General features: G+C 39.4%; 2 protein-coding genes across 8 annotated transcripts; one reads left to right on the forward strand and one right to left on the reverse strand.

The window, feature by feature from the left end:
• Positions 1-3575: 3575 nt before the first annotated feature.
• Positions 3576-19052, reverse strand: nktr (natural killer cell triggering receptor). 6 transcript variants are annotated; one of them, XM_080489336.1, is made up of 18 exons: positions 18865-18948; positions 16309-16385; positions 15613-15687; positions 14540-14647; positions 13877-13921; positions 12478-12565; positions 12196-12221; positions 11535-11564; positions 11012-11157; positions 9896-10118; positions 9466-9633; positions 9246-9333; positions 8961-9109; positions 6118-8874; positions 5823-5906; positions 5525-5584; positions 4502-4600; positions 3576-4295 (listed from the first exon to the last, which is right to left on the reverse strand). In XM_080489336.1, exons 8-18 carry the CDS (start codon positions 11552-11554, stop codon positions 4226-4228), a joined length of 3864 nt encoding a protein of 1287 aa, XP_080345462.1. In that variant the 5' UTR covers positions 11555-11564; positions 12196-12221; positions 12478-12565; positions 13877-13921; positions 14540-14647; positions 15613-15687; positions 16309-16385; positions 18865-18948; the 3' UTR covers positions 3576-4225. The 6 variants fall into 6 exon arrangements, with proteins under 6 accessions (XP_080345462.1, XP_080345458.1, XP_080345459.1 ...); XM_080489332.1 differs by lacking the exon at positions 12196-12221 and having other exon boundaries at positions 18865-19052; XM_080489333.1 differs by lacking the exons at positions 12196-12221; positions 18865-18948 and adding an exon at positions 18595-18640 and having other exon boundaries at positions 9896-10031.
• Positions 19053-19381: 329 nt separating this feature from the next.
• On the forward strand, positions 19382-24567 carry sec22c (SEC22 homolog C, vesicle trafficking protein). 2 transcript variants are annotated; one of them, XM_080489732.1, is made up of 7 exons: positions 19382-19638; positions 20596-20807; positions 21002-21165; positions 21334-21513; positions 21664-21782; positions 22084-22149; positions 22234-24567. In XM_080489732.1, the coding sequence occupies exons 2-7, from the start codon at positions 20626-20628 to the stop codon at positions 22432-22434; spliced, it is 912 nt and encodes a 303-aa protein (XP_080345858.1). In that variant the 5' UTR covers positions 19382-19638; positions 20596-20625; the 3' UTR covers positions 22435-24567. The 2 variants fall into 2 exon arrangements, with proteins under 2 accessions (XP_080345858.1, XP_080345857.1); XM_080489731.1 differs by having other exon boundaries at positions 19555-19630.
• Positions 24568-27431: the final 2864 nt, after the last annotated feature.

The following is a 27431-nucleotide window of genomic DNA, read 5'->3' on the forward strand; positions in this document are numbered from 1 at the left end:
AACATGTTTTAATTAAAACCATATTGTTCAAACATTTTCTTATTGTGTCGTGAGTGAAGATTTTCCATTTTCGTTTGGGAAATTCAGTCACAGTTTGTGATATGGCCAAATGACGTAAAGTCAGTCACACTAGAGAGGAAGTATTGTATGATGAGTAAGCATACCATAAAGACTCCATCCATCCATCCATCCATCCACACCTATGAGCAATTTAGGTCTCCAATCAACCTCACCCATTATTGGACTGTGAGAGGAAAGTGGAGTACGCTGAGAAAACTCACACACATACAGAGAGAACACGCAAACTCCACACAGAAAGGCCTCCATACCAAATTCTATATGTCCTTTCATAAAGTAGAAAGCAGTTCCGTCTTGTGTCAACATATATGCTCTCCATGCTCATCTTCTTTGATATTTGTGTGTTTCCTTATTGCACTCCGTCTTTCAGCAGAAAGCAGCCACCTCTGACCCTGGTCCTGCAGCACACCATCTTGTAACAACTAGTTTTTTCTTTCATCTGTCAGTGCTTGTTTCGTTTTCTTTGTGAAAGTGCCATGTGATGGCTCAATGTGGTCGGTCCTATATGAACAAAAAACGAATTGAACATCTTCTTCTGACTAAGTCTTTGCATGTCACCTGTAACCCATTCAACTGTCACATGCACACTGTATTTAATTGTAAACATAACTACTTCTCAAAAAGTTTTGAAGAAAAGTACTGCAGGGAAAAGGAATCTCCCAGACCTGATACCTTGCTGTTGTCTTGCTCAGTCCGGCGCACTCAGGGGAGTCTCATCTCATAAGTAGACTACCACAATCTAACGACAAAGATAATAGGAGACTCTGAATTATGAATGTGTTTGTGGATGATTTAGTGTCTGTGTGAGTCTCTGTTAGTGCTGATCTGACCGCCTGTCTGTGGTGTAACTGCCTTTCGCCTACACAAGTGAGAAAGAAGCCGGGTCCCTAATCTCCCTCGTGTCAGCCTCAAGCAGGTCTGGAATATTAATAAAAAAGATTTGATTTGTTTTATGACCGTTCAGGTTGATAGCAGTCAACAAAAACACAATATAAACCTTTTTATGCTTACCATTATTTTTTATTTTTTTTTACTGCTAACATGTTTGTTTTTTAATTATATTATATTTTTGAGAAAGGGTTTTACAGAATCTCTCATAGCAAAGTCAAAATAAGAACGAGTACCTCTCTTCGAGAACCAGGGCACTTTAATATGGGGCTCAAACAACAGCTAACAAGCCTCAAAGTAACTATATGTGTGAATACATGGGAGTGATTTCCCTGTAAACCCTCTGATGAACCTGCGTTCCTTTACCCAGCATTTGCTTTTAAAATCTCAAATTACACCAGGCTCCTCTGATATAATGGGTACAGAAGATGGCTGAGTTGTTCATATCCATGACAGATTTAAAGACGTTTCCGAACTTGTCTGTTTAGTTAAGTGTTAGTAAGTTTTCCTTTAAGGTGCTAATTAATGCTACTGATGGATCCTGTGAATGTTAACAACCACACAGGTCATGAAATTCCTGGTTTATCAAACAGTTTAAAACAAAATTCAACAAATTGTCACATGAAAAAAAACAAAACCTTGAATTTGACATTAAAGCTGAAACATAAGAAAATAGTAGTTGCTTCTTGTGGAATGATCAATGCAGCTCTAATTGCCACATAAAGCAGAGAGTCACCAGGGTTCCTGTGCTTCTGGAGCCCTCTGGACATTTCCCACTTTCCCCTGGTAAATCAGCCTTGTTTCGTGCCTCCCTGAAGGATCTCCGACCTCGCTGCCTTTCCCCACTCCTGAGCAGAAGTCGATATAATCATAACAAGGTGGGAAGAGAATGAATCACAACCTGCGGCAGGCCTCGTTTATCATTTCACATCCAAGGTTTAGCAGAGTCCACAGAGGAGAACTGACAAGTCAGCCCCCGCACCCGAACCACGTCCCCCACTTTGTCTCTTTTCAGGATGTAATGTCGTCTAATGTTTACCGATGTGTAAACAATCTAATATTGCAGTTTGGATTGCAAAAAAAAAAAAAAAAAGAGTTCAGTGTTTCGGATCTAATTTGTTTAACATTACACACAAGGAAAAACCTGAGAAGGGGAAACCTGATGAGAAGTGACAGTGGCCTAATGATTTCTCCTCATGAAACTTCAAGCTCAAGTGAAGCTCCAACAAGGTGAAAAGCAACCCGAAAGACCCTGTTTTCACTGCTGAGACGCAACGCCTTCAGGACGTGTGAAAAGACCATTGATCCAGGTGAACTCATGAGAGAAATTAAATATTTGTCTAATGGTGTAGATTCGAAAAAAGTAAGAGAAGAAAATCCTACAGATGATTTCAAGGTATTTATAGAAGGCTTGTTTGATTATTCAAACATTGTGAAGTCTGGTTGCTCAGTGGTGTAGCTGTTCGCACTCTAGCCTGAGAGCTTGGGTTTTCTTTGGCTGCCCCAGCCGACACTCAAAGTCCAAAAACACGCCTTCGAGGTAAACTTGTGTCTCTACAATTGGCTGTAGGTCTGAATGAGAGTGTTTGTGGTCGTCTGTCTCTCCGAGTAGTGATCTGTTCAGGGTGCGGGATCGGCTTTGGGGTTAGACTCTGAGGATAAACTGTTATTGTAGGCTGATGGATGGATGAAGACGACAACAACAACAACACAAAAAAACGTAATTGTACTATATATTGCTTTCTGTCAAATGGCTTCTGGTCAGCGAGATGGAGCTTTCCCCAGGCTGCAGTGTCTCTGCCACATGTTTCTTTGCTTGTCAAATTTGACTTTACAAACAATACACAGGCTAGAATCTGTATGCATGTCATTATCTGTCTCCCTGCTTATTAATGAAACACTATAAATTAAGATTTGATTTGTACATAGTCATCCATATAAAGCAGGTCTGATCAACAGTTGCCTCTGACTCTGTATAAACAAGACTAACAAGCAAATCTGGAAGTGTATGCAAATATTAAAGAGTAATGAAGCTGTATATATATATATATATATATATATATATATTTTTTTTTTCCATGTTCCAACAACTGGCACTTATCAGACAGTAAAATATATCTATGCATTATTAGTATAGCCCAAGGAAGTTTGTGGCATCATTTGTTGCTGTAGGTGCTTTAGTTACCAACATATCTGTAAAATGTGTGATAACATTTGTGAACTTGTAGAGATTTTGGTACATTTTTCTGTATATTGGGCATATTTTGGTGGGCTATTTCACCAAAATCAAGAAACAAAATGTTATATATTTAATTTGCCTTACTTTTTAGTATGCCACATGTAAAATATTTACACTAATTGGGCACAGATCATATCATTCAACCAATTTGATTGATTTTCACTTTTTTCATTGAAACCACACAGAAAAAAAAGGACATTTAGGGTGACAACACCAAGAAGGCCAAGAGATATGCAGGGCTATCACATTTTTTTTCATGTCTTGGGACATATATCTTACTAAACATCACAATGAGCCTTGCTCCATATGAGTGAGACCGACCGACCCCATTGGCTCATGGTCTAAAACAATGAATGATAAAGCCAGCTTTAGGGTATAACTGTCTTTATTAGTTGAAACATTAACCGTCTGAATAGACGGTTAATCATACATTCTATACGTTGAGTACATTTGTGACATTCTTAATAGTTTTAAAAAGTTGAGTAAAAAACAAATATTCAACAAAACCAGTACCTTTCTTTATTTAATGGGAACTTTTCTAGAAATTAATTTATACAAAAATTAAGGCAAAATCCGAACTCAAAAAACGATCTTCCAACATACTTAGAACAAGTTGAGCTTTTTTCCCTCTTTCAGTGTATAAAAGGCAAAAGTAGAAAAACAATATACAAATATACAATAATCTCAACTATTCACATCTTATATGTCATATTATTTGTACTCGGTAAAGAGTATAGTTCACATATAAAGTGGTTGACGTGGCCGCGCACAGAGATTTTAATCCCGCTCTCAGCTGGAACGGCCACTCAAAGACGGAGGTCTGTCTTTGTGTGAGCTTTTAGTGGTTCACTTCTTCCTATTATATAACATTCATTGCCTTGCTGGCTGTCATGTCAGCGTATCAAATGAGGACAGTATTAAACTAGCACAGTGTCCATACTCTGTGGTTGTGCGCTCTCTCTCGCTCTCTCTCTCTCTCTTGCTCTCTCTCTCTCTCTCTCTCTCTCAGCGTGCGGCAGCTCAGCTGTACCGACTGCTGCGACTGTGACTCCTTCGTCTGGAAGAACTGCGACTGGAGGAGCGGTACGACCTGCAGAAGACAGAACACCAGAAAACATTCACCTTTCACGCTCCAACGAAGGCAGGATGCATCCAGAGGACAAAGTCTGCCCGTACGCAAACGTTTATAGCCAAAACATTATTAGTCTGCAAAGACAATCAGTTCTACAAACGGATGCAGAGCGCAGAGGAGCTGAACAGCCTTCTGCCAGAGTCTGCCACAGAGCGGAGTCGTACCAAGAACGAGCCGAGCTCCTGTAGCTGTCGCTCCGCCTGCGCCCTCGTCTCCTGCTCGCACTGCGACTCCGACTGGAATAACTGTCGTAGGAGTCGGACCTGCACGAACGCACAGCCGAATAACAGCAGACAGATTATTTTGGGAATGTCCACAGAGTGAGGTTTGATTCTGAGTGATCTGACAGGTAGAAACACTTTGCTGAAACGGATTTGAGTTGCAGCAGATGTTTCTATTTAGGATCCATCGAGACTGATCTAATCAGTGAACGTGCAGAGTTGAATGTAGTGAACAGTTCATAGCCTGTGGAGCTCCTGAACAATGACCCTACTTCCCAACTATAATGGATAAATAGTAGATACAGCCTCTAATCTCCAATCACTGAAATCATGTTTTTTTTCCACGACTTCGTAGTAAAATGACAATAAAGCCTATTGACACACTTTATTAAATTCACGCAAGCATGAACCGTTCAAGTTCCATTAAATGGACAAAATCATTTCAGGTTATTACAGTTTTCCACCATTGAGACTTCCTCATAATTAGCCGGCGATGGGATGAAACCAGAGCAAAAACATTCTAGAATCCACATCACTGTCTGTGGTGGTCGAAACATAATACTTCTGTCTTTTTAATGATAAATACAACTCTTTTAATGCCTCCTTTTAATTTAATATTTGAAGAAAAGTCAGCAGATAACTTTTCTAGAGCTGCAACAGTCGATTCAACAACTGTTAATTTTATTGTCTTATAAAAGAAAATTGTCATCAGTGAGGCGCTTTTAGTAACTACGGTTCTGGATTTGTACAAAATAGCTTCAATCCCAGTTAAGTGGACATGGTCAAACACTACTTTTTGGGTTCTATTCAGGACACAGTAAAACTGACTGAAATTGAATTAAACAGCAGTCCTTATCGCTCACCATACTCCGTACAAAAAACTGGTTTAATCTAAGTTATAGGCTGTTGAGTAACAAACAAAAATAACGCTTTCAAAAGAAATCAAATGAACTGAGCGTCACAGACCTGGACCTCCTCCGGCGTTTGTACGAGTGACTTCTGGAATGACTTCGACTGTACGTCCGGCTGATGGGAAGAGGAGGAAAAAGAAATCCTTGACTGAATGATGATAAAATGATTGAATAATATAATGGGAACTGTTGGGAGGGTTATGTATACGGTTCCAACGTTTTATTTGTTCAACTGAAGTTTTTGGCTAAAACTCTATGGTAGAAGTTAATAAGCAGCGGCCGGCTTTAGATGAAAACTATTTCCTGCTGGGACCTTTTAGTCGTCTCATAAGATCCATCAACTTGGCGTGTACCTGTGGCTCCTAAAGCTTCTGTAGGTACTGCTGCGAGAGCGCGATCGTCCTCTCTTGTGTCTCCTGTGACTTGGGCTGCGGCTCCTGAAAGAATGACATCATTATAAATTACATTTTGTCCGGCGCAGACGAAAGGATGTGAATCACAGACACACATTTTGGCTCGAAACGCTTCACATCCATCAAGTTTATCACGTCACAACAACCTTGATGTTGTTGCAAAAGGGTTCTCCAGAAAGATTTCCAAATGATGGTATCAATTCTTTTTAGCCAAAGGGCATCCTTTGTGTCTTACCTAGAGAAGTAACTGGAGCTGCTTCCGGACCGGCTGTAGGAGCGGGTCCAACCTCTGGAGTGTGACCGGTGACTGGAAGCAGAGCGAGACTTTCTAGAAACGGACCTGGACTTTTTCGGCGAGCGTGTGTGTGACATTTCCCTGGTCTTTTCCTCGGAGGCAGATCTTTCTTCACTCGAGCTCTCCTGGTTTCTTGGTCTTTGGTTGAGCCGTGCGGTCTTACGGACCTCATCGAACAGGGACCCTGGTCGAACCCGGCTTTTACTCTTGATTTCCATCCTCACCCCCTGCATGTTGAGGGATTTGTTATCCTGAATTTGGACGTTTTTCACACTGGCTGTGGTGTTGACATTCGGTGGTGCTGCCGTTCCCTTTAAGGGCCTCCATTTGAAACTAATCCCAGCAGCTTTGCAGTTATTCACTTCATCTTGCGACGCACCAGATGTTGAGGAAGCGATGGCAGACTGTTCTTCATTATGAGGTAAAATATTATTAACTGTGGTATCTGAAGACCTGGAGGTAGATTTTAGGTTTGATTCAGGGCCGCTGCAAGAATCGCTTGTGACTTGAGCTTCAAGAATCTCGCCGTCGTGCTCCGGGGTACAAATGTCCATATCGTCTAAAGACTCCGGCTCTTTGCTACTTGAAAAATTAGAGCTGTGCTTATTGTTCCTGTTGGATTGTTGATGAGGTTCAGTGTGTTTTATATTTTTCTTTATACATTCTTTTGAGGCCTGCTGTCCTGCTTCTCCTTTAGCTTGATTTTCACATAGAGCAGTCAAACTCTGGTCCTTCCTGTTCACATCATCCGATATCGTATCTCTGACAACCCTTCCAGAACTACGTCGCTCCCGTCTGGATTCATCATCATCCTCTTCCTCTCCAAACTCTAAAGGTGGCTGCCAATGGAAAGTCTCTTTCAGCTTCTGATGTCTTTTTTTAGACTTCTTGGCTTTGTCCTTATGATGGGAACTGCTTTTATTCTCGCCCCTCCTCTTATGTTTACGCTTACGTTTGGCTTTCTTTTTACTCTTGTGCTTGGGCTGCGAAGGCTTCTTGGGAATTTCCTCCAACTGAGCAGAGGCAACAGTAACAGCAGCCGTCTTTTGAGTGGGAGAACTGACTGCCCCCAATGTGTTCATGGAGGTCCCATAATCCGACTCTGAGCTGGCCTCCCCTTCCTCTTTTTCAGAGATGGCCAAAACCTTGGCTGTTTGATTTTCAGAGTCACTCTCTGAGTTCCATCCCGTAAGAGACGACAACTTCCTGTCAGACAATTCATTGGACTGAGCAGACTGTTTTTGCCCTTTTAATGGGATACCACTGTTACTCTGGCTCACTTTATCACTGTCACTGTCCCATTCAGACTTGCTATTAAAGCTCTCTGCTGGATGTGAACCACATAGTTTGGTTTTGGGATCCTGTGAGCTGCTCTTCTCTTTTGTTTTCTCTTTAGAGTCTCTTCTCCCAGAGACATTGATGTCAGTACTACACTCGCCGGCTTCTGTCTTATTACGTAGTTCTGAGTGAGCATCTTTGCTACTGAGAACGTAATTATCTATTTTCTTAACTCTCTGCAGAGAACTGTGGTAGTCTTTCAAATCCTTGTCTGATGAAATCTTCCTGCTACTTATTTTGAGGGAGTTTTCAGAGTCTGATCTGTTATAGGAAGATGATCTGCTCTTGTACCGATGGGCAGATCTGGATCTGGATCTGGATCTGGATCTGGATCTTGACTTGGACCTGGATCTGGACCTAGACTTTGACCTGGATCTGGATCTACTATAACTTATACTCCTCGAGTGGCTGTATGAAGGGCTGTAGGACTTGCTCCTGGATGATCTGCTGTGCGAGTGTCGAGCAGGTTTGTGTACTTTGTCGCTCGCAGAGTCGCCGGACAAAGACTTGGGTGCAAGTGAAGTCTGTGCTTTCTCTGTGATAGCGTCAGCTGTGTTTCCAACGGTGGAAACCTCACTGGGAGTCACTTTAGTTTTAATTTCCTGAACGTGAATGTAGGAAGACTTCCAGGGTTTCTGCCCTGGTTTCCAGCGTGACGGAGGGGGGCTGTCGCTCAGTGGGATCGCTGGAGCATTCTCAGGTGCTGCCACCGCCGGTAGTCTGGGGCCAGGTGGGACTTTGCTCTCTGAAAGCTTGTCAGTCACATGCGTGACGATGTCTGCTTTGGGTTTGCTTACTCTCTTCTTTCTTGGAGAATCAGGTACACTTTTTCGTCTGGATGGCGTGAAAGATCGAGATCTGTACCTTGACCTTGATCTTGACCGGGAGCGAGAATATGACTGAGATCTGGATCTAGAAAAAGATCTAGATCTGGAAAGGCTTGTGGATCTTGTGTAAGACCTGGACCTCTCTCGAGATCTGGACCGACTAGATGCGTAAGACCTAGAATAGGATCGTGAGTCTCTGATGGACGTCGAGGGCTTTCGTTTCCTCCTATGTGACGAATGAGGCAAGCTTGGAGAGGAATGGGTTGAAGAACGTGAGTTTCTGGAGTTCCTGCTCGGAGAAGTTTCATCCTTTGTGACACAAGATTCTGGAGATTTGTTCTTAGAGCGTTTCTTCTTGCGTTGTTTACGTTTTTTAGCCTTTTTCTTGTGCTTGGCTTTCTTCTTCTCCACTATTTTCTTCTGCTGCTGCTGGCTAGACGTGGCGGAACTGCGGTCCGATGAATGTTCTGCCAACCGGGACCAGTCAGATTCACTCCTGTCATCCCATCTGCTTGAGGAGTGGTCATTCAATCTGTTAAGGCAAAAGACGCATGAAGGAAAACAAAACAAAACAAAAAATAAAAGATCTTCAACCATTGGAATGGAAACATGTCCTACTTGTCTCCTTTGCTCCATCTCTCGAGGCTTGCAGGTTGATAAATCTTTGTTCTCGTCATTTCTTCCTTCCAGTGCGGCGGCGTTTCACTGCTTCCACGCTCTTCCAGAGATGCGGAGCGTGACTTAGACCTTGTGGGAGTGTGATATCTCTGCAAAAGTTGATTTAAAAAGGAATTGTTACACATGTATCACTACCAGATGGTATTTGCCTGTGACCAGCTAACGTGGGTGCCAACTGTTCTGATGAACTGTGTGTATTTGATAATCCAGGAGAATGATAAATACCATCGTTCCTCTGCCTTTGATCTTGCGCCCAGATTTTGACACTGCTGGTTTCATGTCAGTTGAGAGACTTGCTTCCTCTTTCTCAATTCTGGGAAGGTTCAATTTGAAAATGTCACATTTCTAAATAATTGCTATTGAATCTGTATATTAAAATAAATAAATAAATAAATAAATAAACACACACACACACAAACAAAGTAAAGCCCAAAATAAAACAGACTTTTCAGACTTATTTTCCTGGGCGGGGACGTCCCGTCGCAGCAGGAAGCGGTTCTCTGGCACTGGGGGGATTTCCTCTGGTCGAACCACAAGCTTCTCTCTCTTCCCACCCTGCTCCTTCTCCTCTTCCACTTCATTTTCTCCATCCAGCTGGTCTCTTTCCACAGGTCTGTTGGAGCAAGAATGAAACCTTTAAATTAAAACATGATTTTCTTATGCAAAAATCCAATGTGTCTTGTGGCACGTAAACATATAGAATATGCATTTATCTGCAGATGACTGTTGGTAATGTTTGAGTTTGTCACCATTCAGAGCGAGCCATGAGTCAATGTGTTTACATACAGATTCAACTGGATAAAACATGTGATCCTCCACATTTAAATACACAAGGGTATTTATAAAGACATGATGATAAGCAGTTTCAAAAATACCTTTTCTTGGAAGACAGAACGTCTGTGGTTTTTTGGTTCCTTGATTCCCTTTGTTTCTTTTTAGGCCGTTTACTTTTTGCATGTCTCTTGTGCTTGTGAAGTGTGTGCTTTTCATCCGATTCAATCTCAGACTCCACTGAAGAGGACAACGGAGAGAACGAGTCATGGGAGTCGAAGGACGAGTCAGCAGAAGAGGAGGCCCTCTTCCGCTTGCCTTCAAGCACTGGAAGGAAAAATCACAACAGAATGTGTGAAATTCCTTCAAGTTATGCTCATTTCTACAAACTATTGGTATGTTCAGGAAAAGTAAAGGACGAGTAAAAGATCAAAGTGTCAGTTCCTGGTATGTTACAGGGAATGAAAGCAGACCTGGCAGAGTCAGGTGGGCTGACGCCAGCTGAACTCCACAGAGATCACCTCGCTGATCCTCATTAAACACAAGATCAGGTTACACGCCCTGCACTAATGCCACTGGGGGGGTGGAATCTGGCATCCAAATCCACACCCAAAACAGACTCAGCACAAATTATTACAATCGCAAACAGCACATGCTAACTCTCAGTGACGCAAAAGACAGAAAACAAATGTTGTACCCTCTTGTGGAGACCGATCGATTAGAATGGACATAATCTATGTGAGCTTTTGTGTTATAAATCCTACACATATAGGACTCTCACAGTGCCATCTGGGTGGCAATAAATCTACAAGCTGGTGAAAATATTTATTACAGTAGCTCAGATTTCAAAGGATTAATTTGCGGATATCTTTTTCCGGTGAACAAATCTCTACATCCGCCTAACTATTCCCATAAATAATGTCATTTAAGTCTGTATGGAATTAAAAATCAACCTTTTGAAAACACCTGAATGAGCAAAACTAATTTTTATATGAACACAATCACAAGCAAAGACACGTTCTACCGCACTATGACTAAGCGGCCTGCTGTTTTCAATCCTGGGGCTTTTCAAAAGCCCCTGTGACCCATTTTAAAGATTTACATCTTTAGTAGGAACAAATGAGCTTTAAACCAAGTACCAAGGCAGAAAAGGTTCTCTTCAGCCAGTTCATCAGATTTGGGAGCAATATAAGAAAAAGGAGGTCTCTTATTGAACTTACCATCATTCGCAGACTTTGTGATCAGCTGCCCACAGTCCATCACTCTCACATCAGCGTACGGCCTGCTCGCTGAATCGGTCTTCAGCCCCTCGATCTTCTTTATCACTTCAAAGCCGGAGATGACCACGCCAAACACTACGTGGACTCTGTGCAGGAGGAAGAGAAAGTGATTTGTTCCTATATTGTAAATGGAACAATGCATAACTACTAGATTATCATCAATTTCAAAGGAAACAAAAAGTTGTTTTTTTTTAATATGAGTTGTGTTTTAGACAAGGTTAGAGCAATTTCTACAATTTTCTTTCATGTATATCTCCTTGTCACACAAAGTTTAGGTAAAGTTTACATCCTAAACAATAACATAAATGGCCTTAGTTATTAGCACACATTTGCATTATTGCTGTTATTTCCATCTCATATAATTATCATGTATTCCAATAGAACTGATGAAAACAATGTGAAATCAACAACAGTGATTAGTCTCCATAGTGCAATGGTAAATGGTAAATCAGGTCTCGCCTACCCATCAAGATGAGGCGCCATCTTCGTTGTGCTGTTTATGAATGATCCAGCATTTGACGGGAGGGACGATGACCAGCAGCAGGTGCAGTCATGAAAAAGGAAAAAAAGGAGGAAAGGAGTGAGAATAAACAAACGACTTTGACAAAATGTGGCTGCAACTGTACCACAGGGTAAATCTCAAAAAGGCACACAAGTTGCCAGACCATTTAGCCATTGTTCAATGATTTCTGAGAGCAAATGAATTTGAAAAAATATATTCCTAATATGGAAATGAAACCACTCGCCCAGAGTGTGTAAGCAATTACATGTATATAATTATGCATTTATGCCATCGGATTCAATTAAAACCAAAAAATGTTTTCCTTAGTATTTTGAAGGTTTTCAATCATGACAAACGTTTTGAATTCATGGTGACCTTGTATTGATATAAAGGCCATTTACAAAGCCAAGAAATTTAATAAAAAAAACACACAAGCCACCTTTAGCCACGTTAAAGTACAAGCTAAATGAACACTGTACTGTGCAGAATGTGTGAAAATACAAACTATTCAATTATAAATACAGTCAGGAGAGAGAGAGAGAGAGAGAGAGAGAGAGAGAGAGAGAGAGAGAGAGAGAGAGAGAGAGAGAGAGAGAAAAACACAGCCTTTGAGACACTTTACCTTGGAAGAGCAGGATGCTAGAGTTTCTGCAAATTTTACACAAAAACGGCAAGAGAAAAAATGTAACACATTTGTAGGTGAAAAAGAATGAATCCAATTTTTCTCTGCAAATCTAACTGCACACAGAGAGGGGGCTGATGATGGTCAAACTCAATGATAAAGTCTACAGCTTTAAAACTGGAAATAAAAAAAGGTTGAAAACAAAAAGGCAAACTTGTATCAAAATGACAGTTAAATGGTGATCTAAGGTGCTCAGGTATGTTTAAACTAGAGGCTGCTCACATGAAAAACTGTGAACCGTTGGTGTCCTTCCCTCGGTTGGCCATGGACAAGAGGAAAGCTTTGTCATGTTTCAGAGTGAAGTTCTCATCTGTTAGGAGCAGAGGAAGACAGGTTCGGGTTTTAAAGTGCATCCTGTGATTACTTCTACTGGAAATATTCCTGAAAATGAACATAACCTTTTCACTGTCTCACCAGCACACCCTTCTGTATAGTCACCCAAAGCAAAGAAATCACAGCTAATGACTAAACTTTCCTTTTTTTTTTCTTTTTTTTAAAATCCTCCAAAGAATATCCTCATTCAGTCTAGTTCATTATCACATGTGGCTCTGATGAACCTATTTCTTATTTCAACAACTAATGTCAAGACACACTCATCACCGTCTTTGGGTCCAAGTTATAATTGTTTGGAGGAAAAAAACCAGAGCAGGGTTTATCCACAGGGTGCACTTCAAAGGGTGCAAATGAAAAATCTGATTTATCAAAGGCAACCGTGCACTTGACTGACAGCAATCAGGCTTGTAAGATATGTTTACAAAAGAACAATCGATGCTGTTTAATGAGGCAAACAGACACCTCGAGTTCAGCGTCAATATCGGAGGGAAGCGTGCACTGATTTACCACCTCAATAGGTACAACGCAATCCAGCGCACCAGGTCTGCCATAAGATCCGCCTTCACAAAGTTAGTTTTTTTCTGTGATTTATCTGTGCATTCAAATTTTAGAGAAGGTGTTTCTAATAGATGTAATACATAATTGTGAAAACTGTTGAGATTATGGCTAGTAGATTTAAAACAGTGTAAAACAAATTGCCATCATGTGAGATTCAATATGTCTAAAGATATCTGTTGCAGTTATTTTTCCCTCCCCGGTACATGGTGTATCCTCATTAATGAAGAGAACCAGTGGTCTGGCTTCTGACTACTGATAGTCATGTTTGCGGAGCTGCAGCTATAGACACCACATATTCAACATAAAAAGTAACCCGAACTTTTGGGGACCAACGGGCTCAGCTGAATGAATGGAAAAAAAACTTCAGCACAAATGTGCATCTGTGCCTCTGCGCACATTTGCTTGGTGGGGACGATGTCGGCATGGTGTTACAGAGCTGTGTACATCTCTTACCTTCTCATTTTGCAAAAGACCACTCTACAAATAAAAGAATATGTTGAAAGATTTAGGGCAGGAAGATTGTAGCTGTCAGTAAAGAGAATGCCTTATTCTCCATGCTGATTTGTTAAAGCTCACTACTGCTAGTCAACAGAACACAGTGGAAAAGAACAGATCAATCAAAACATACGCAAGGAACTTTGCAGGAAACCCCTGATTACATCAGTAAGCACATGCAACACTACTGTAATGCTGAGTTAGATCCACATTCATAGCTTGATATGTCCAATACCTTCAAAGTAGCCACCATATATGGACTCTCCACCTCTTCCATTTCCTGCACAGAACATTGTAAAATCAATTAAATGCACCTTTGATGGATTCAGTCATAGCAGCATACTTACAATTATAGAAAAATGCAGTCTCAACTGTTTTTATGAACACAAGGAAGCAAAGGAGTGGCCACTGTATGTTTGTGGAGCACATAAATTAGTTTCTACTCTCATTAAAAAGTACAGTGATTTGGATTCCTGCCACAAACACCCACAACAGGGCCTCGGTGCTTGTGTACGTATGTCAGCACTATGACCAGATTAATAGCTTTCATCACTTTCTGGGCCATTTGTAATTTCGGTTGTAATTACTGTCATTAATTGTTTGATGTGAAACAATGCAAAGCAGTGTTTGTGACTGAAAGACATTTTCTACCTGGGGAGCATTTAATTCTTCTTCAAAACAAAGCAAATCAGAAGTGCAATCTTTTTCACAGCAGCAGTGATTTGCTCCACTGCATTTCATTACACTTTATAGGGGGAAAAAACCCCCACACAAAAATAAAAACGACCTGCAGTTTTAAAAATTATGTGGAGTAATGTCAACAAAATCTGATTAAACCGTATGCAGTCAGCTTGACTTAACATTCTATTTTAGAGTAAATGAGTTTGGATGGTATTACCTTCGGTGAAGTCGCCTCCTTGAATCATAAAGTTTTTTACAACTCTGTGAAACGTGGAGCCTTTGTAGCATAGCTTTTTCCCGGTGACTTTCCCGGTTCCTTTCCCACCTGCAATTACAAGATTCTTTAGCAGAGATCAAAAGAGGTGACGTTAACAAAAACTAATGCTGTACAACGTGCTTCTGTGTGTACGAGATGAGAACGGCTGACCGTCATGGGATTCATTCTGAATAAGAGAATGAAAAGTGGTGAAGAGTGGTGGATTGCAGAAAACTCTATTAGAATACCTCCGATCAGACAAACTCTTGTTAATAGTACCAACTATGGTCAGAATGTGAGCCAAAAGCTATTCCTCAAAGGATTTCCCCTCCACAGAGCGAAGGCACTGAGTTAATTAGATGTGTTGATGTGTCTGAGCTCATTTCAATGGAGAGAAAGCTGATCCTGCTCTGAAAGGACACAGTAGAAACTTTGAGAAAGTCACAGCAAACTGCACAGACTGAATGGTGTGCATTACCGAGTCATGCTCTGTTTGCCTGCGTGTATGCACGCTCAGGAACAGAAAAACCCGCCATCTCCTGTGTCCGCCATTCCCAGCGTCAGATTCCCACTGGTACGGTGAAAAACGAGAGGGAGCATCGATTTGCTGCCTGTTTGCAGATTTATTGGTATCTCCAGGCTGACCATCGCCACTACAGTACACTCTGTTCTGCTTCGTGGGATGAAATATGTTCGGGGACAGAGCAGGACCCCTCGACGCATCCCGTGACTCCATCTGTCACCAGACTGTTAACACTACCAGCCACTCCTCCTCTCCACAACATATTGAATGACCCAAGAAGAGTGGCGGAGCCCGGGGACTCTTTTATGTCCACTATATTTCACATCTTTAATTATTTCCTCTTTGTCGTTATGTGATTTAAGGGAATCATACCAAGAGAAATGCTGCTCTGAGGGACGTACCAGCTCTGTGTTATTTCAGAATGATTAACAGACCATTTTCACGTTATCCTCTTAACACTGCAGATGCAAGACACTTCAGTGGAGGATGTTTCTGACTGAATGTTACTCACCGGTGCACAGACTGAGAAAGTTTTTGCTTGTCTTGGGACAAACGTCTGAAAAGAGTTGAAAGACAATGCGTCCAACTAGAAAGCAAAGAGAAACGGTAACCAGGCAGGGTTTGCTTTAACTTGTAAAAAAATACTTTATCATTCAAAAGACAAAAGCTGCTGGTATAATAACTTTCTCCTACAAAAACAATTAATGGAAGATAATCGTACTACGCTAATTAAGAAATACACTGGAGTGCTATAATGCTGTACACTTTTAATTGGAGCCCAGCATGTAATTACAAGGATCCTGTGGTGAAGCGCAGACGTTATAGAAACTTTTCCATAGCTGATAGCAGTTCTGGTCCTACACATGTGTGAAGAGGAAATGTCTCTGCAACTAAGCTGGTCCAGTCTGTCTTCACATTCTTACAAGTGTCACACGGTTGCTGCACAGTAAATACAGAAAGTCAACAGATGCCAGTACTAAACTATAGAGCAGCAAATTTAGCAAACATGCACTGTATGCCGAAGCAGTTTGTTAAACATAAATAATAAATAATATAGTTTTCTGCTTTACATTTGGAAACACGATAAAAGAATAAATGTAAAACCCAGTAAAACAAAAACATTTAATGCTTTTATTTTCTTAAATCATGTGTTGAATGCTGTTGTTTGTATGTCGAGCACTGAAAAGCGAATGAGAAACGTGCTTACCTGGCTCCCGATTTAGTTCCACATCAAAGTAACACTGAGGGCGATCTTTCACCCCCATTGTGAGGAAAGTCTGTGACCTGAAATGCCGAAACAAACCAAGCAGGTAAATCAACGTGTCGGTTTGCTTGAAGTTGCAGTGATCTCTAAAGTCTGTTCAGGAGTCAAAGAGGTACAGCTTATTAGAAAGAGTGCGTAGAAAACAATGTAGAGACTAAGTGACAGGACGGGAGGAAGAACCAGAAAGGGGAGGAGAAAGCAATGGGAGGGGAGACCCTGGGTGATCTGCATGGAAACATTCTGCAAACACACGTCCTCACTGGGCATCTCGAACACCAATTTGACTATCCCTGAGATATCACTGATATAATGTGGGATTAGACAGAAATAAATGTTAACACATGTAAACAGAAATCTGGTTTTGCACATGAAGCAAAGAAAAAAAAGAAAGAAAAGAAAAGTAAACAACAACAGTACTACTCCACAAAGTTTTTACTGAAATCACATGGTAAATATTTATCATCTACTTTGCAGCAGTAAACAGCATCAATTCAGTTTGTCAGAACTCTTCATTCTAGCTAAAGTACACTGGAATGTTTTATCTGTCAGCAGTTTGTATGTCTGAGTCCCAGATTAGCACAATGTAAAGAGTGACTGACTTGTCCAGAATAGTTTTATTGGTATTGCAACACGGTAAGAGAGAAGAGGGCATCCACAGTTTTTTTATGGTTTGTTTGTTTTAGTAATGATTGGTTTGGAAAAAAAGTAGCATATGCGTATGATGCTGTTGGAAAAAAACCCAACAACATAGAAAGCAGCCGAAGCAGCATAGGCCATCTTTCACGTTTTATTTATCAAATCGTGAAAATGTAACAGGAAGCAGCATGCTTTGAAGTCGTCGCTGAAGGTTATATAGAGGAACCAAACCGAGCGACAGCTGCCTCTGTGCATCTGTTATGACACCTCCCTTACTGTTTTACAAGTACAGCGATTAATCTGCTTAACCCTCCTGGATGTGTGAATTTGAGACAAGGTCTAATCATCTATGCCCATGTGTTTTAAATTCACCACACATTTTTATTTAGGAACACTTATAATGTAATGTGTTTCATTACAAAATTACATGGATTAAAAAACTGCCTTCATGAAGTCAACAATGGTTAATTTATGTGACATAACAAAGATTTTATCAACATTTTTTTTGGTTAGTTTTTGAGGAAGAGTTGATACTCTTGACTTAAACTGTATTTACATTTACAGACATCCCATGTATGTCCTTCCCCTTTACCTGCAGTTTATATGAAACCTAACAAAGAGATTCATGGTGTTACACTGCAAAAATATAAATCTCCTCAAATGTCACATGGCAAAATTGGATATTTTAAGACATATTGTTCTTTTTTGAGGTGTGAAATACTTTATCAACCAAATCCGGAAATGCTTTTTTACACTTTAGATTCTGATGAATGACTTTAGACCAGTGGATTTCAACTAATGCAGCCTCTCGGTAGTGACTCCTTGCAGCTTATACAAGATGACTTTTAAACAAGTATTATGGTATTATTTAATATGACTCGAGTGTCTTTCACAGTAAGTGATGGTGAGTTTTTGACCTCAGCTCTCGATGAGACATCTTTGTCTAAATAAGATTTCATGAAAGTGTTGCTGTGAAATCAAATATTCAATTAAAAGTGGAAAAATTAATTAGCATCATCTGATGCTGGTTTGTCTTTATGTTTGATATTTGTAAAGGAAATGAAAAAAAAAACTGCAATCAAATAGCTAAGCTATAAACAGAAATAAAATGCATGCCTTTCTTGACTTTAATAAAACCTCGAGTTTTAGTATGCATAGCAGAACGACATAAACAAATGTATATTCTGTGTTATCTTAATTTTGAAGGTTAAACTCTCTACGCTGGACTCTATTGTTAACAACAAATATTGAACTGAACACCACCGATTTCAATTGTTTCATAAAATGACTTTCTAGAGTAAGTTATGGGAATCATCCCTTCACCACAGACCTGCTTTGAATTCCAATAGACTGATATCATGTTACTAACCTTCAGTGTCTGATTTACTGAGAATGCCAGGCTAAAGATAGACAACAATAACTGAGCTCAGCTTCAGGAGACGCTGCCTGAATAAAGTTTGACAAAGCCACGAGTTATTTAGACCAATTAACAGTGAATACACGTGTTATTAACATATATGTATAATGGCGAGCACATCACTCATTAACATAATAGCTGCTCAAGGTAATCGCATTGTAAATGAAGCTGCTTACAGAGTCGTTGTGGACATTTGATTGAAGTACTTCCTCATTCTTGACTGTCAACAAGCTGCACATTCAGTTAAAGATAGTGACGCTTCAGGCTGCAGCCACTAAATAACAGCTGCTCGGCTAACAGCAGCTAACCTTAGCGCCTCCAAAATGCTTGAGACAGCGGCTAGAAGCTCGCGACGCAGCTCACGATAGGGTTCCGTGCAAAGCAAACATCATCACTGTTCAACGAATGTCCCGCGGCAGGTGGTTTAGTGGAATACAAAAACGTACCTGTGTACAGTACCTAGCCCGGCAGCCAGCTAGTCACTGACGGTCAGCAGCAGTCAGCTTTGGCTAACTTCCTTTCCTGAGAAGAGGGTCGGTGTTTCGAATTAAGTTGCTTCCCTGTTAACTTGTGGCCGATTTCCTTTTGAGTGAAGCGGGTTGGTGTTTCGGGTTAAGCGGCTTCCCTGTTAACTGGTGATCGACTTCCTCTAGTGTCCCCTCATCCTTAAAAACTGAATTAAATTACCCCACATATTAATATTAATAGTCATGCTTCTCAAGAAAATCTCGCAGAAATAATGGAAAGTTCGTGTATATTCAACAACTATCAAAACCACCTATTAATATTATTGAAAAGTAAAACAAATGCAAACATTTGTAACTAAATAAATAAAACTTTATTAAATTTTTTTTTTTTTGATTAGCATTTGCGTACAGATTCAACTTTATTTAATTTGACCTAAAGTTGAAAATAGAAGCGCGAATCAACCGTCAGCTGTTTGTCCCTCTCGTGCTCCCGTACGAGATTTGTTGTGGTTTTGTTTATCAGGAAGCAGATTTCAATTTAGCTCGTTGGGTAATTTTTAGCTAGATCAATAACGTGCATATTATAACAGGTTGATTAGCTCCCCTTTTAATCGTTGATTGCACTCGTAGCGCCTGTGTTGGAGTAGAATCATTCATATCTACCGGCGATGCATTTATGTGATATGATGCTAACATTGAGCTAACCCATATTAGCTTAGGGACAAAGTGCAGCATGAAAGCCACGGTAAGGAGGTAAGAGATGTAGAGTATATTACCACTTGAATCGCCTCACTTAAACTGCCCGGGTGTTTTTAAGTTGAGTTTCACTTAGGAACATTTACAAACCTCTCAGTTTTCAGATCTACGCAGTTGAAATGTTAAGTCTGTTGCTCAGCAGCAGTAACTCAACACAACTGCGCTTTAAGTCTTTGTTATTATCACCGCATTATATATATATATATATATATATATATATATATATATATATATATATATATATATATATATATATATATATATATATATATATGTATATGTATTCTTCAAAGTACTGATAAACGTCCTTAATATCTAGTGGATGAAGGCATCTGTTCATTTGATAAATTTGATTTTCGTTTTTCACGGTTTACGCATTCCCTTAGGATTTTTTAAAATTCTATTTAAGTTGATATAATTTTTCATGCCCTTACCCTCGTGTGATTGTTGCTTATTGTCCTAGTTAATGTACAGTTTTTAAGAGATGTATACATCAAGTAATTGTTATTCCTAAAGTAAAGCTAAAGATACCAGATGATTTACTCGTACGTCAAACATCAACTTGCACAGTGCCTGCTAGGCCCTGACAGTGTGGACAACATTTGAAGTCAATATCATATATTGATTTTACCCCCTTATTGCAGTTGTAAATATTGTGATTTCACCAAATCTTTGAATTTATATAGATAGTGTATAGGAAAGGCAAATGCTTCCAGTCACTAATACATCAAATCTAATTTGTGGTATTATTGTGAGAGCTACCATATTTGTTCACTCTGTAATTACTAGTATTTTTCCTGCTGAAATTGGTGATTAATAAGATTATCGTTCATTAGGAGCACGTCAACATTTATTGCATCAATGACTAAAAGCTGAAACCTGTCATTGTGAGGATTGAATGCTGGTCTGTATCTCACACTGACTAATTCAGATTTTGCTTCCTGCCCCCTGTAGGCTGTGTGTTCTTCATGGACTCCGTGGATCATGTCTCTGATCCTTTTTGCTTTTGTGGTTCGAGTCAGGGATGGACTCCCTCTGTCAGCTTCGACTGACTTTGAACACAACCGAGAGCTTCAGGAAAGAAAGAAGCAGCTCAGGACCATCAGCAAGGCCGTGGCCGGCCTCCCTGACAAGGGGATTATCGAGGGCCAGGCACTCAACACATAGTAAGAAATCATACCGCAGCGGCAGCAGACAGATTCACATATTCACTCTTTGTATATGCAAAAAAGCAGTGTGTTTTTGATTTTGTTATGCAGAACGCCTGAATGGGATTATCAATGTGAGCGGAGGAGCATGACTTTCACACTGCGTCAGGCTGTTTGTTTACTAAACACCTTTTCTGCTCTCACCTGTTTAGCTTCGTCTCTTCAGAGGGTGTATCCTACATTACTGTGTGTCACTGCAGCCTCCCTATTGCTAAGGCCTTCTGCTTCCTGGAAGATCTGCGCTGGGAGTTCACAGCATGCTTCAATAGCACTGTTGTCGCCTTGGCAGCCAGGCCATATCCATTTTTGGAATTTGGTGAGTGGAGAGAAATATTGTCGTTAAGAGCCGATATTTTGGGACTGCAAAGGATGCTTGCTTTGGATTAACGTGTGATGTTTGTTCAGTTTTTTTTAAAGTGGGGACTTTTATGATTTTCTTATAAATATGAACAAATAGATTTGTCCAAATGTTGCTCATTGACAGACAGTACCATTCAAAAGCTGAAGCAGCAGTACAACCAGAGCGGCAGTCCAGCCCTTGAGGTGACTTTGGCTGAAGTCCAGGAAGATCTGAGGATCCGTCCACCACAAATAATTAACCTGGATGAGGTGGAGCTAACTAATGGCATTGCAAATGGACACGTGGAACAGGGACTGGGATCTGGTAAGACACATTTTAATTACAGTAGAGTTCAGATTTGTATCAGTTGATTATCTTACACTCGTTACACGAGAGCTGACACACTGTTCAGTTTTCATTGTATTTTAAACGTTCAAACTATTTACAGTATGTTCTCACTTTGATATTAAACAGGTCAAAATCAGAGGCTTGAACCAGTGACAGCGTTGGGCATCCTCTCTCTTGTTCTTAATATTATGTGTGCATCTTTGAATGTCATCCGAGGGGTGCACCTCATAGAATACACATTCCAGGTATGATAACATCCAGGGACTAAACATATATATCCACAGCGAATGGTTGTTTGTTTGGAAAATGTGGATTAACAAATGTACTCCACATGAAATGTAGCTATGCTTCGTCACTCACTTAACAAAGTCGTTTGTTATGTATAATTCATTCTTAGCATTTGAAAATAATCGTAGGCTTGTGTAGAGTTGTAATGGTATGGTCTGCCCAAGTGTCAGTCGTGTTGAAGCATTTCTAAATTTGGCAGAAAAAAACGACAGATAAGCATTTCCATGAAAGAGTAATCATGAATGTATTTTTTCACAGGATGATTATGAAGGCATTGGGAATGTCGTGGCATTTCTTCTGGCATTCCTCTGTTGTGTTTTTCAGGTAAATAGCAACTCGCATGTAAACACAGCAGTTCATTGCCAGCCATTAAGAGCTTATATAAAACCTGCTTCTACCCTTCCGTAGTGCCACCTCTACCTTTTCCACTCGTCTCAGAAGAAAGTCAAGTCCTTTGTCCTGTTGAGCGTGATCGTCCTATGCAACCTGTACCTGCTCGGCTCGAGAAACGCGTGGCAGCTTTTCTTCCACCTTTCTGTCGCTTCCCTCTCCACCTTCCTCATCCTGACTCGCAAACTCCAAGACAGAAATGGCGACTGTGAGGTCTGATCGTCACGCGGCAGTAATGAGTAGCTCCTGCAGAAGAGAACGGCGGGCAGGTAAACGACTTGACTCACAAGTGAGGGAAATGCGGCGTGGATTTGTAATGGACAAAAACATTCATGCATTTGTTTTGTTCATGAAGGAATATTCTAATGACAAGTCCATCTTTTTTTATTCCAGTATGTATTTGCACTTTGCGTATCTTGTTTTCAAGACTGTGGAGAGAATGCAGGAGTTTCTGGATCCTTTAAAGTGATCTCGTGAACACAACCGAGAAGAAAAAGAAATCTCATAGGACGTTTAAGATGAGTCCAACTCATCTTTTTTTTTTTTTTTTTATAACTATTTATAAAGAAGTTGGAGTTTTTCCAGTCGGAGTCACTGACCAAAGTTTTTCACGTGGAAACATTTAAGTGGCATATATCACTGATGGAGCTACATATAATGTTGTAAGTAATTTGCATTTCTGCTCGCATTAAAGCAAGGCGTTTGGTTATTTTGGTGACGAATGGCGGCTCCACCGTGGGCAAAATTATTGACGCAGCATGTTAGAATTTTCATTTTTTTCCAATGAATCCAGCTTTATATACAGAAAACTGTTTTTTTCAAACATTGAATTGATTGAAATGAGAGCCAACAGCTGCATGATGGTGCAGTGGTTAGTGCTGCCACCTCACAGGGAGAAGGTCCGGGTTCCAATACCAGCTGGGATTGGCTCAAACGTCCTGTGACTCTGCACAGGATTAAGCGATATAGAAGGTGGATGGATTATAGCCAACACACCACATTTTTCATCACCTTGTTCAACATGTTATATTTTTAAGAAGTTCAAATATCCTCTTTATAAATGCTGCATTTCTAATTTTGTTCAGTGTAAGCACACGTTCATGTCGTCCACCTTGCTCTGGTAGGAGTCTGACCATCACGTTATTTAGTGTCGCCTGAATTAATAGTTGAGATAGTTGCCAGTGCTGCTTTTTAGCTTTATTTTCGGTTGTTCACTTGTTATAGAGTTAACTAAAAGCCTAATCTTGAAGTCGTGTGTTGCTTGTTGTTGAGGTCTTCAATTTATGGGATCAAAGCAAATTTGATATTTAGGTTTGATCGTTTTTAGTGGCATTTTAGTGAAAATGTAAATTGGGGTAAACGTATGAAAGCACTGAATAAAGGGTTAAGTCATTTTGTACTTTTAAAGAAACTGCACTAGTAAGTTAAGGATTTTTTTGTGACTTTATTTTTTTTATTGAAATGATTTGGCAATATGTTATATTGGGTTTTTCAACAATTCTATTTATATTGTTTCTTTTCATTTATTGATTCTTTTTTCAATTCGTCTGTACTTCTGAGTTGCTATCACTTTAAACCTATGTAAACATAGGAATTTAATGTTTCTAACTTATGCTCAATGAACACGTCCCTTCTGCGCTGCTAAGTTATAAGACAAGTTTAATTCTTCTGCTTCTTTTTCCTGCTCACTCAGTGATTCCTGGAAAGCGTCTGCATTAGTATCTGTTGTACAAAGGAGGTAAATAATTTGGCTGTTGTGTCAAACCAGTATATACACTCCAGTAATATCCATCCTTTTTTCTTATTCTGATAAAGGAAATCTTTTTTAAAGGCATATATCAGAAAATTAAAACGCTCTCACATGTCGTGTGGGGGTCTGCAACCTTTAGCCACTCAATATGGGATTTCACACATTTATTTGTAATTTATATTTTATGTCAAATTTCTTTGTAGAGACAAATGTGACACCTATCCAGTGGCGGCCGGTGATCATTTTCTTTGGTGGGGCTCTACATCATTATTCGATTTCAGCCCATGCTAACTTCATTTCAGTAACTACGTTTATAAACCTCATTACAACAATCTCGCCTTTTTTAGATTGAGAGAGGCCCCCAGTGGTGAAACTTTATAGTTCTTTTAAATCGCTAGTGAATAGAAAGCACTTATTAGGACTCTTTTATTAACATACTTGTAAACAAATACAAGCGGATGCTTCATTAGTCCCTTTTCGAAAATGAATGTGTTTTGTTGCTGCTTTACTGGAAATGACGGTTTGTCTGAGTTTAGGGAAAACAAAAGGTATATCAGGTATATTTTCAAACATCAATCCATCTTTCAAGATGCTTTGAAAGAAACCTCAAAAAAAGAAGTGAAAAATAAACAGCTTTTTTAAGCTCTTAGATTAATAAATATGATCATATCGAAACATTTTTTTAAACATTAACCATCCTGGACACATTTGCAAAATTCTGAACACATTTCTGTTTGTGTGCCCCGGCGCCCTCTATTGGCCAGCCGCTACTGCACCTAACATAATGCTTATTCAGCTCAAATAATTACTGTAGGTGATAAATGTTGGGTTTCAGGCCTCAGTCCTCTGTAAGTTAACTATGGATGAAGATAACAAAGAAAAGATTTGAATAGGGACTTTCATTTATTCAGTGTGGGCCGGTTAATTTGCTTTGACTATTTAAAATGCAATTTCAACAGTAAGTTTGATATGTAGAGAAAATGATCAAACATAAAAAGGAAACAGCTTAAAAATACACGTTTTTTTAAATCTATTTACTAAATTTAATCAATAAAGCATAAAATAGTTATTTTCTTTACAATATAAATAAAGGTTTATATATATGCTGTGTGCAATTTGAATTTCAAATATGTCCTTCAGCTGCAAACAAGTTGTTGTTGTTGGAAAAAGGGGGAAAGCCCATTTTTTTCTTGTAATGGTTGCAGACCCCTGTTCTCGTCTAATGTAAGTGAGCAAAGTTAATAAATAATGTAGGTAGATTGTGCGAATGATTTTTATTCGTAAACACCCTTTTGGTAAGGAGGCTGATCTGCCTGGACATTGCAGGATCACTGACGTCTTCTCGTTAAAGTACATTTTATAATTGGAGACTCTGAAGTGACACTGTTGTCATTCCTCATCCTCCATGGTGTTTTCTGTCAGGACATTGGTGACGCTGTAACGTTTGGATACAAAGACCGGGTTTTACTGGATTTCTACTTCAAAAATCATATGAGGACACTGATGACCAAATGAATTGTAAACATGATATAATCAATAATGTTCAAAAAAACGATCCATCAGTTTTTAATACTGAGAAATGTGGGTGATGTTTTAGCGCTCTCAGAATATAAATGAAGGGCAATTTTGTTTCCGATGAAGGTTTTTGATATACAATAGAAATGCACTGTGCAGCTGAATTGTGGCAGACTTCTATTTTAGTTTTTTTGTTTTTTCATTTGAGACAAGGGCATCAGCCTGAAGTATGCAGTGTTCAATTCACGAGTTTAATTCTGTGGTTTCCATGGCTGCGTGAGTAATACGACCTTGTTACTCACTGCAACTGCCAAAATCGGCCGGGGCTTTACTTTTTCCTGTTCTGGTAAAAATGACCATTTTTAAAATAAATAATCTCTTTTTTTAACGTTTGTTTATTCATTGAACACATTTGTTTTCTACGTACACGAGTATATTTTACAATCCTGCACCAGGTGGCGCCCTTTCACAGTGCTGAAGTTTGATTGTGCATTAACGTCTCGTTTGGAAGGCAGAATCATCAAAAGCTTGATCATATCAGTCAGTTTTATTCTGTGTTACGGTCTTTAATTATTAAAGATGAAAGTGTTTTATGTTCGAAAAAGCACAGTTTGCTGACGATATGCTGGCTTTATTAGTATTTTTATTTGAGTTATTATTGGTGAAAATGTAACACACTGACTGGGTACTGAAAGTTCAAGATTCACTACCAAAGACACAGAGAGTAAAATGTACTGCACATTTTCATTTTGCAGTTTAAAGTCTCAGAAGAAAAATTCCAATAACATTTTTGATAGACAGCAAAACAAAGGGATAGATGTAAAGGTGAATCAACAAAACATAACGGAAAAGATCATTTTTTGCATATTTTAAACCTTGAGATTTTGATTCCATCCTACAAGTCTTGAACATTTGAAAAGTACAGCATCACAAAATATGAGAAAGTTTAAAAAATCTGACACCCCCAGTTCCTTTGACAAAAGCCCTACAATAATTACAATAACTAAAATAAAATAGGGAAATATATTTGACCTGTTATAGTTTATCTGTCAGGAGTATTATAATAATTTCCTACTAAACAAAACAATTACTTGCTTATTAAAAGTCTTTTGTGATGCATCTGAATGTACTCCAATTGACATTTCTACTCGCTGACATAGTAAAGTTACTTGAATAAAACTTTTAGAAGTCGTAAGAATGGCTTTTTAGACTTGAATAAACTCTTTAATGTTCCAACAGGTTCTTTTCTTAATGAAGTCTTTATTAAGGTCAAATAAAGTAAAGACTTAGCGGTTCGTTGAAATGAATATATAATAATTTAAAGTCCTTGAAATGAATATATGACAGATGACAGCTTGTTTCTTTCCTTTTGCCGTTGTCTCAGCTGTAATCTACGCCCCAGTTTTCAGTCTTCCCCTCACATTAAATTGCACTATTTACAGTATGTTGAGATATGCCTTGGCCTTTCATGACCTTTGACCTGATTCTGTATCAGTAACTGTGTTTTTCAATAAAGATAAAAAAAAAAAAAAGCTTATTTAAAAAAAAAAAACTTGTCGGGTATAAAAACAAACATAAAACTTTCACAGAAATACTCCAAACAGTATGTGGCTACCTTTTCCAATTCTTTCTAGACTTTGAGATATTTGCATCATTCGCTTATAAAAGGGGCACTATGTCTAATTGAAGTCATGCTGGAGTTGTACATTAGGGGACAGTGTTGCGTCTATAATCCCAGTCTGTCCTTTGAATCGTTCTGCACTTCTTGGCTGGTAAATTGCATTGGTCCAGATTAAATGTGAATCTGCTGATGATTGCACCACTGTGTAGTAATAAGACTTTTGTTCTGTGAGTTATTCCTCGTGCTGCAGGACTAAACCCGATGGGACAAGTTTGAAAGCTATTTTGACTTAATCTGCAGAGGGTTTGCGGTCATATTAATTTTCCGATT

This window comes from Lipophrys pholis (genome assembly GCF_963383615.2).
Source record: "Lipophrys pholis genome assembly, chromosome: 20".
Taxonomy (NCBI): Eukaryota; Metazoa; Chordata; class Actinopteri; order Blenniiformes; family Blenniidae; genus Lipophrys; species Lipophrys pholis.

Excerpts from the sequence above, each read along its gene's own strand:
- nktr (XM_080489331.1), bottom strand. The coding sequence starts at position 18,632 with ATGAGGAAGTACTTCAATCAAATGTCCACAACGACTCT. Across the intron at positions 9,634-9,895 it reads GTTCTGTCTTCCAAGAAAAG|ACCTGTGGAAAGAGACCAGC; the intron begins GTATTTTTGAAA and ends TTGCTCCAACAG. Across the intron at positions 9,334-9,465 it reads CAGGAAAATAAGTCTGAAAA|AATTGAGAAAGAGGAAGCAA; the intron begins GTCTGTTTTATT and ends GAACCTTCCCAG.
- sec22c (XM_080489731.1), top strand. Across the intron at positions 20,808-21,001 it reads GGCCAGGCACTCAACACATA|CTTCGTCTCTTCAGAGGGTG; the intron begins GTAAGAAATCAT and ends TCACCTGTTTAG. Across the intron at positions 21,783-22,083 it reads TCATAGAATACACATTCCAG|GATGATTATGAAGGCATTGG; the intron begins GTATGATAACAT and ends ATTTTTTCACAG.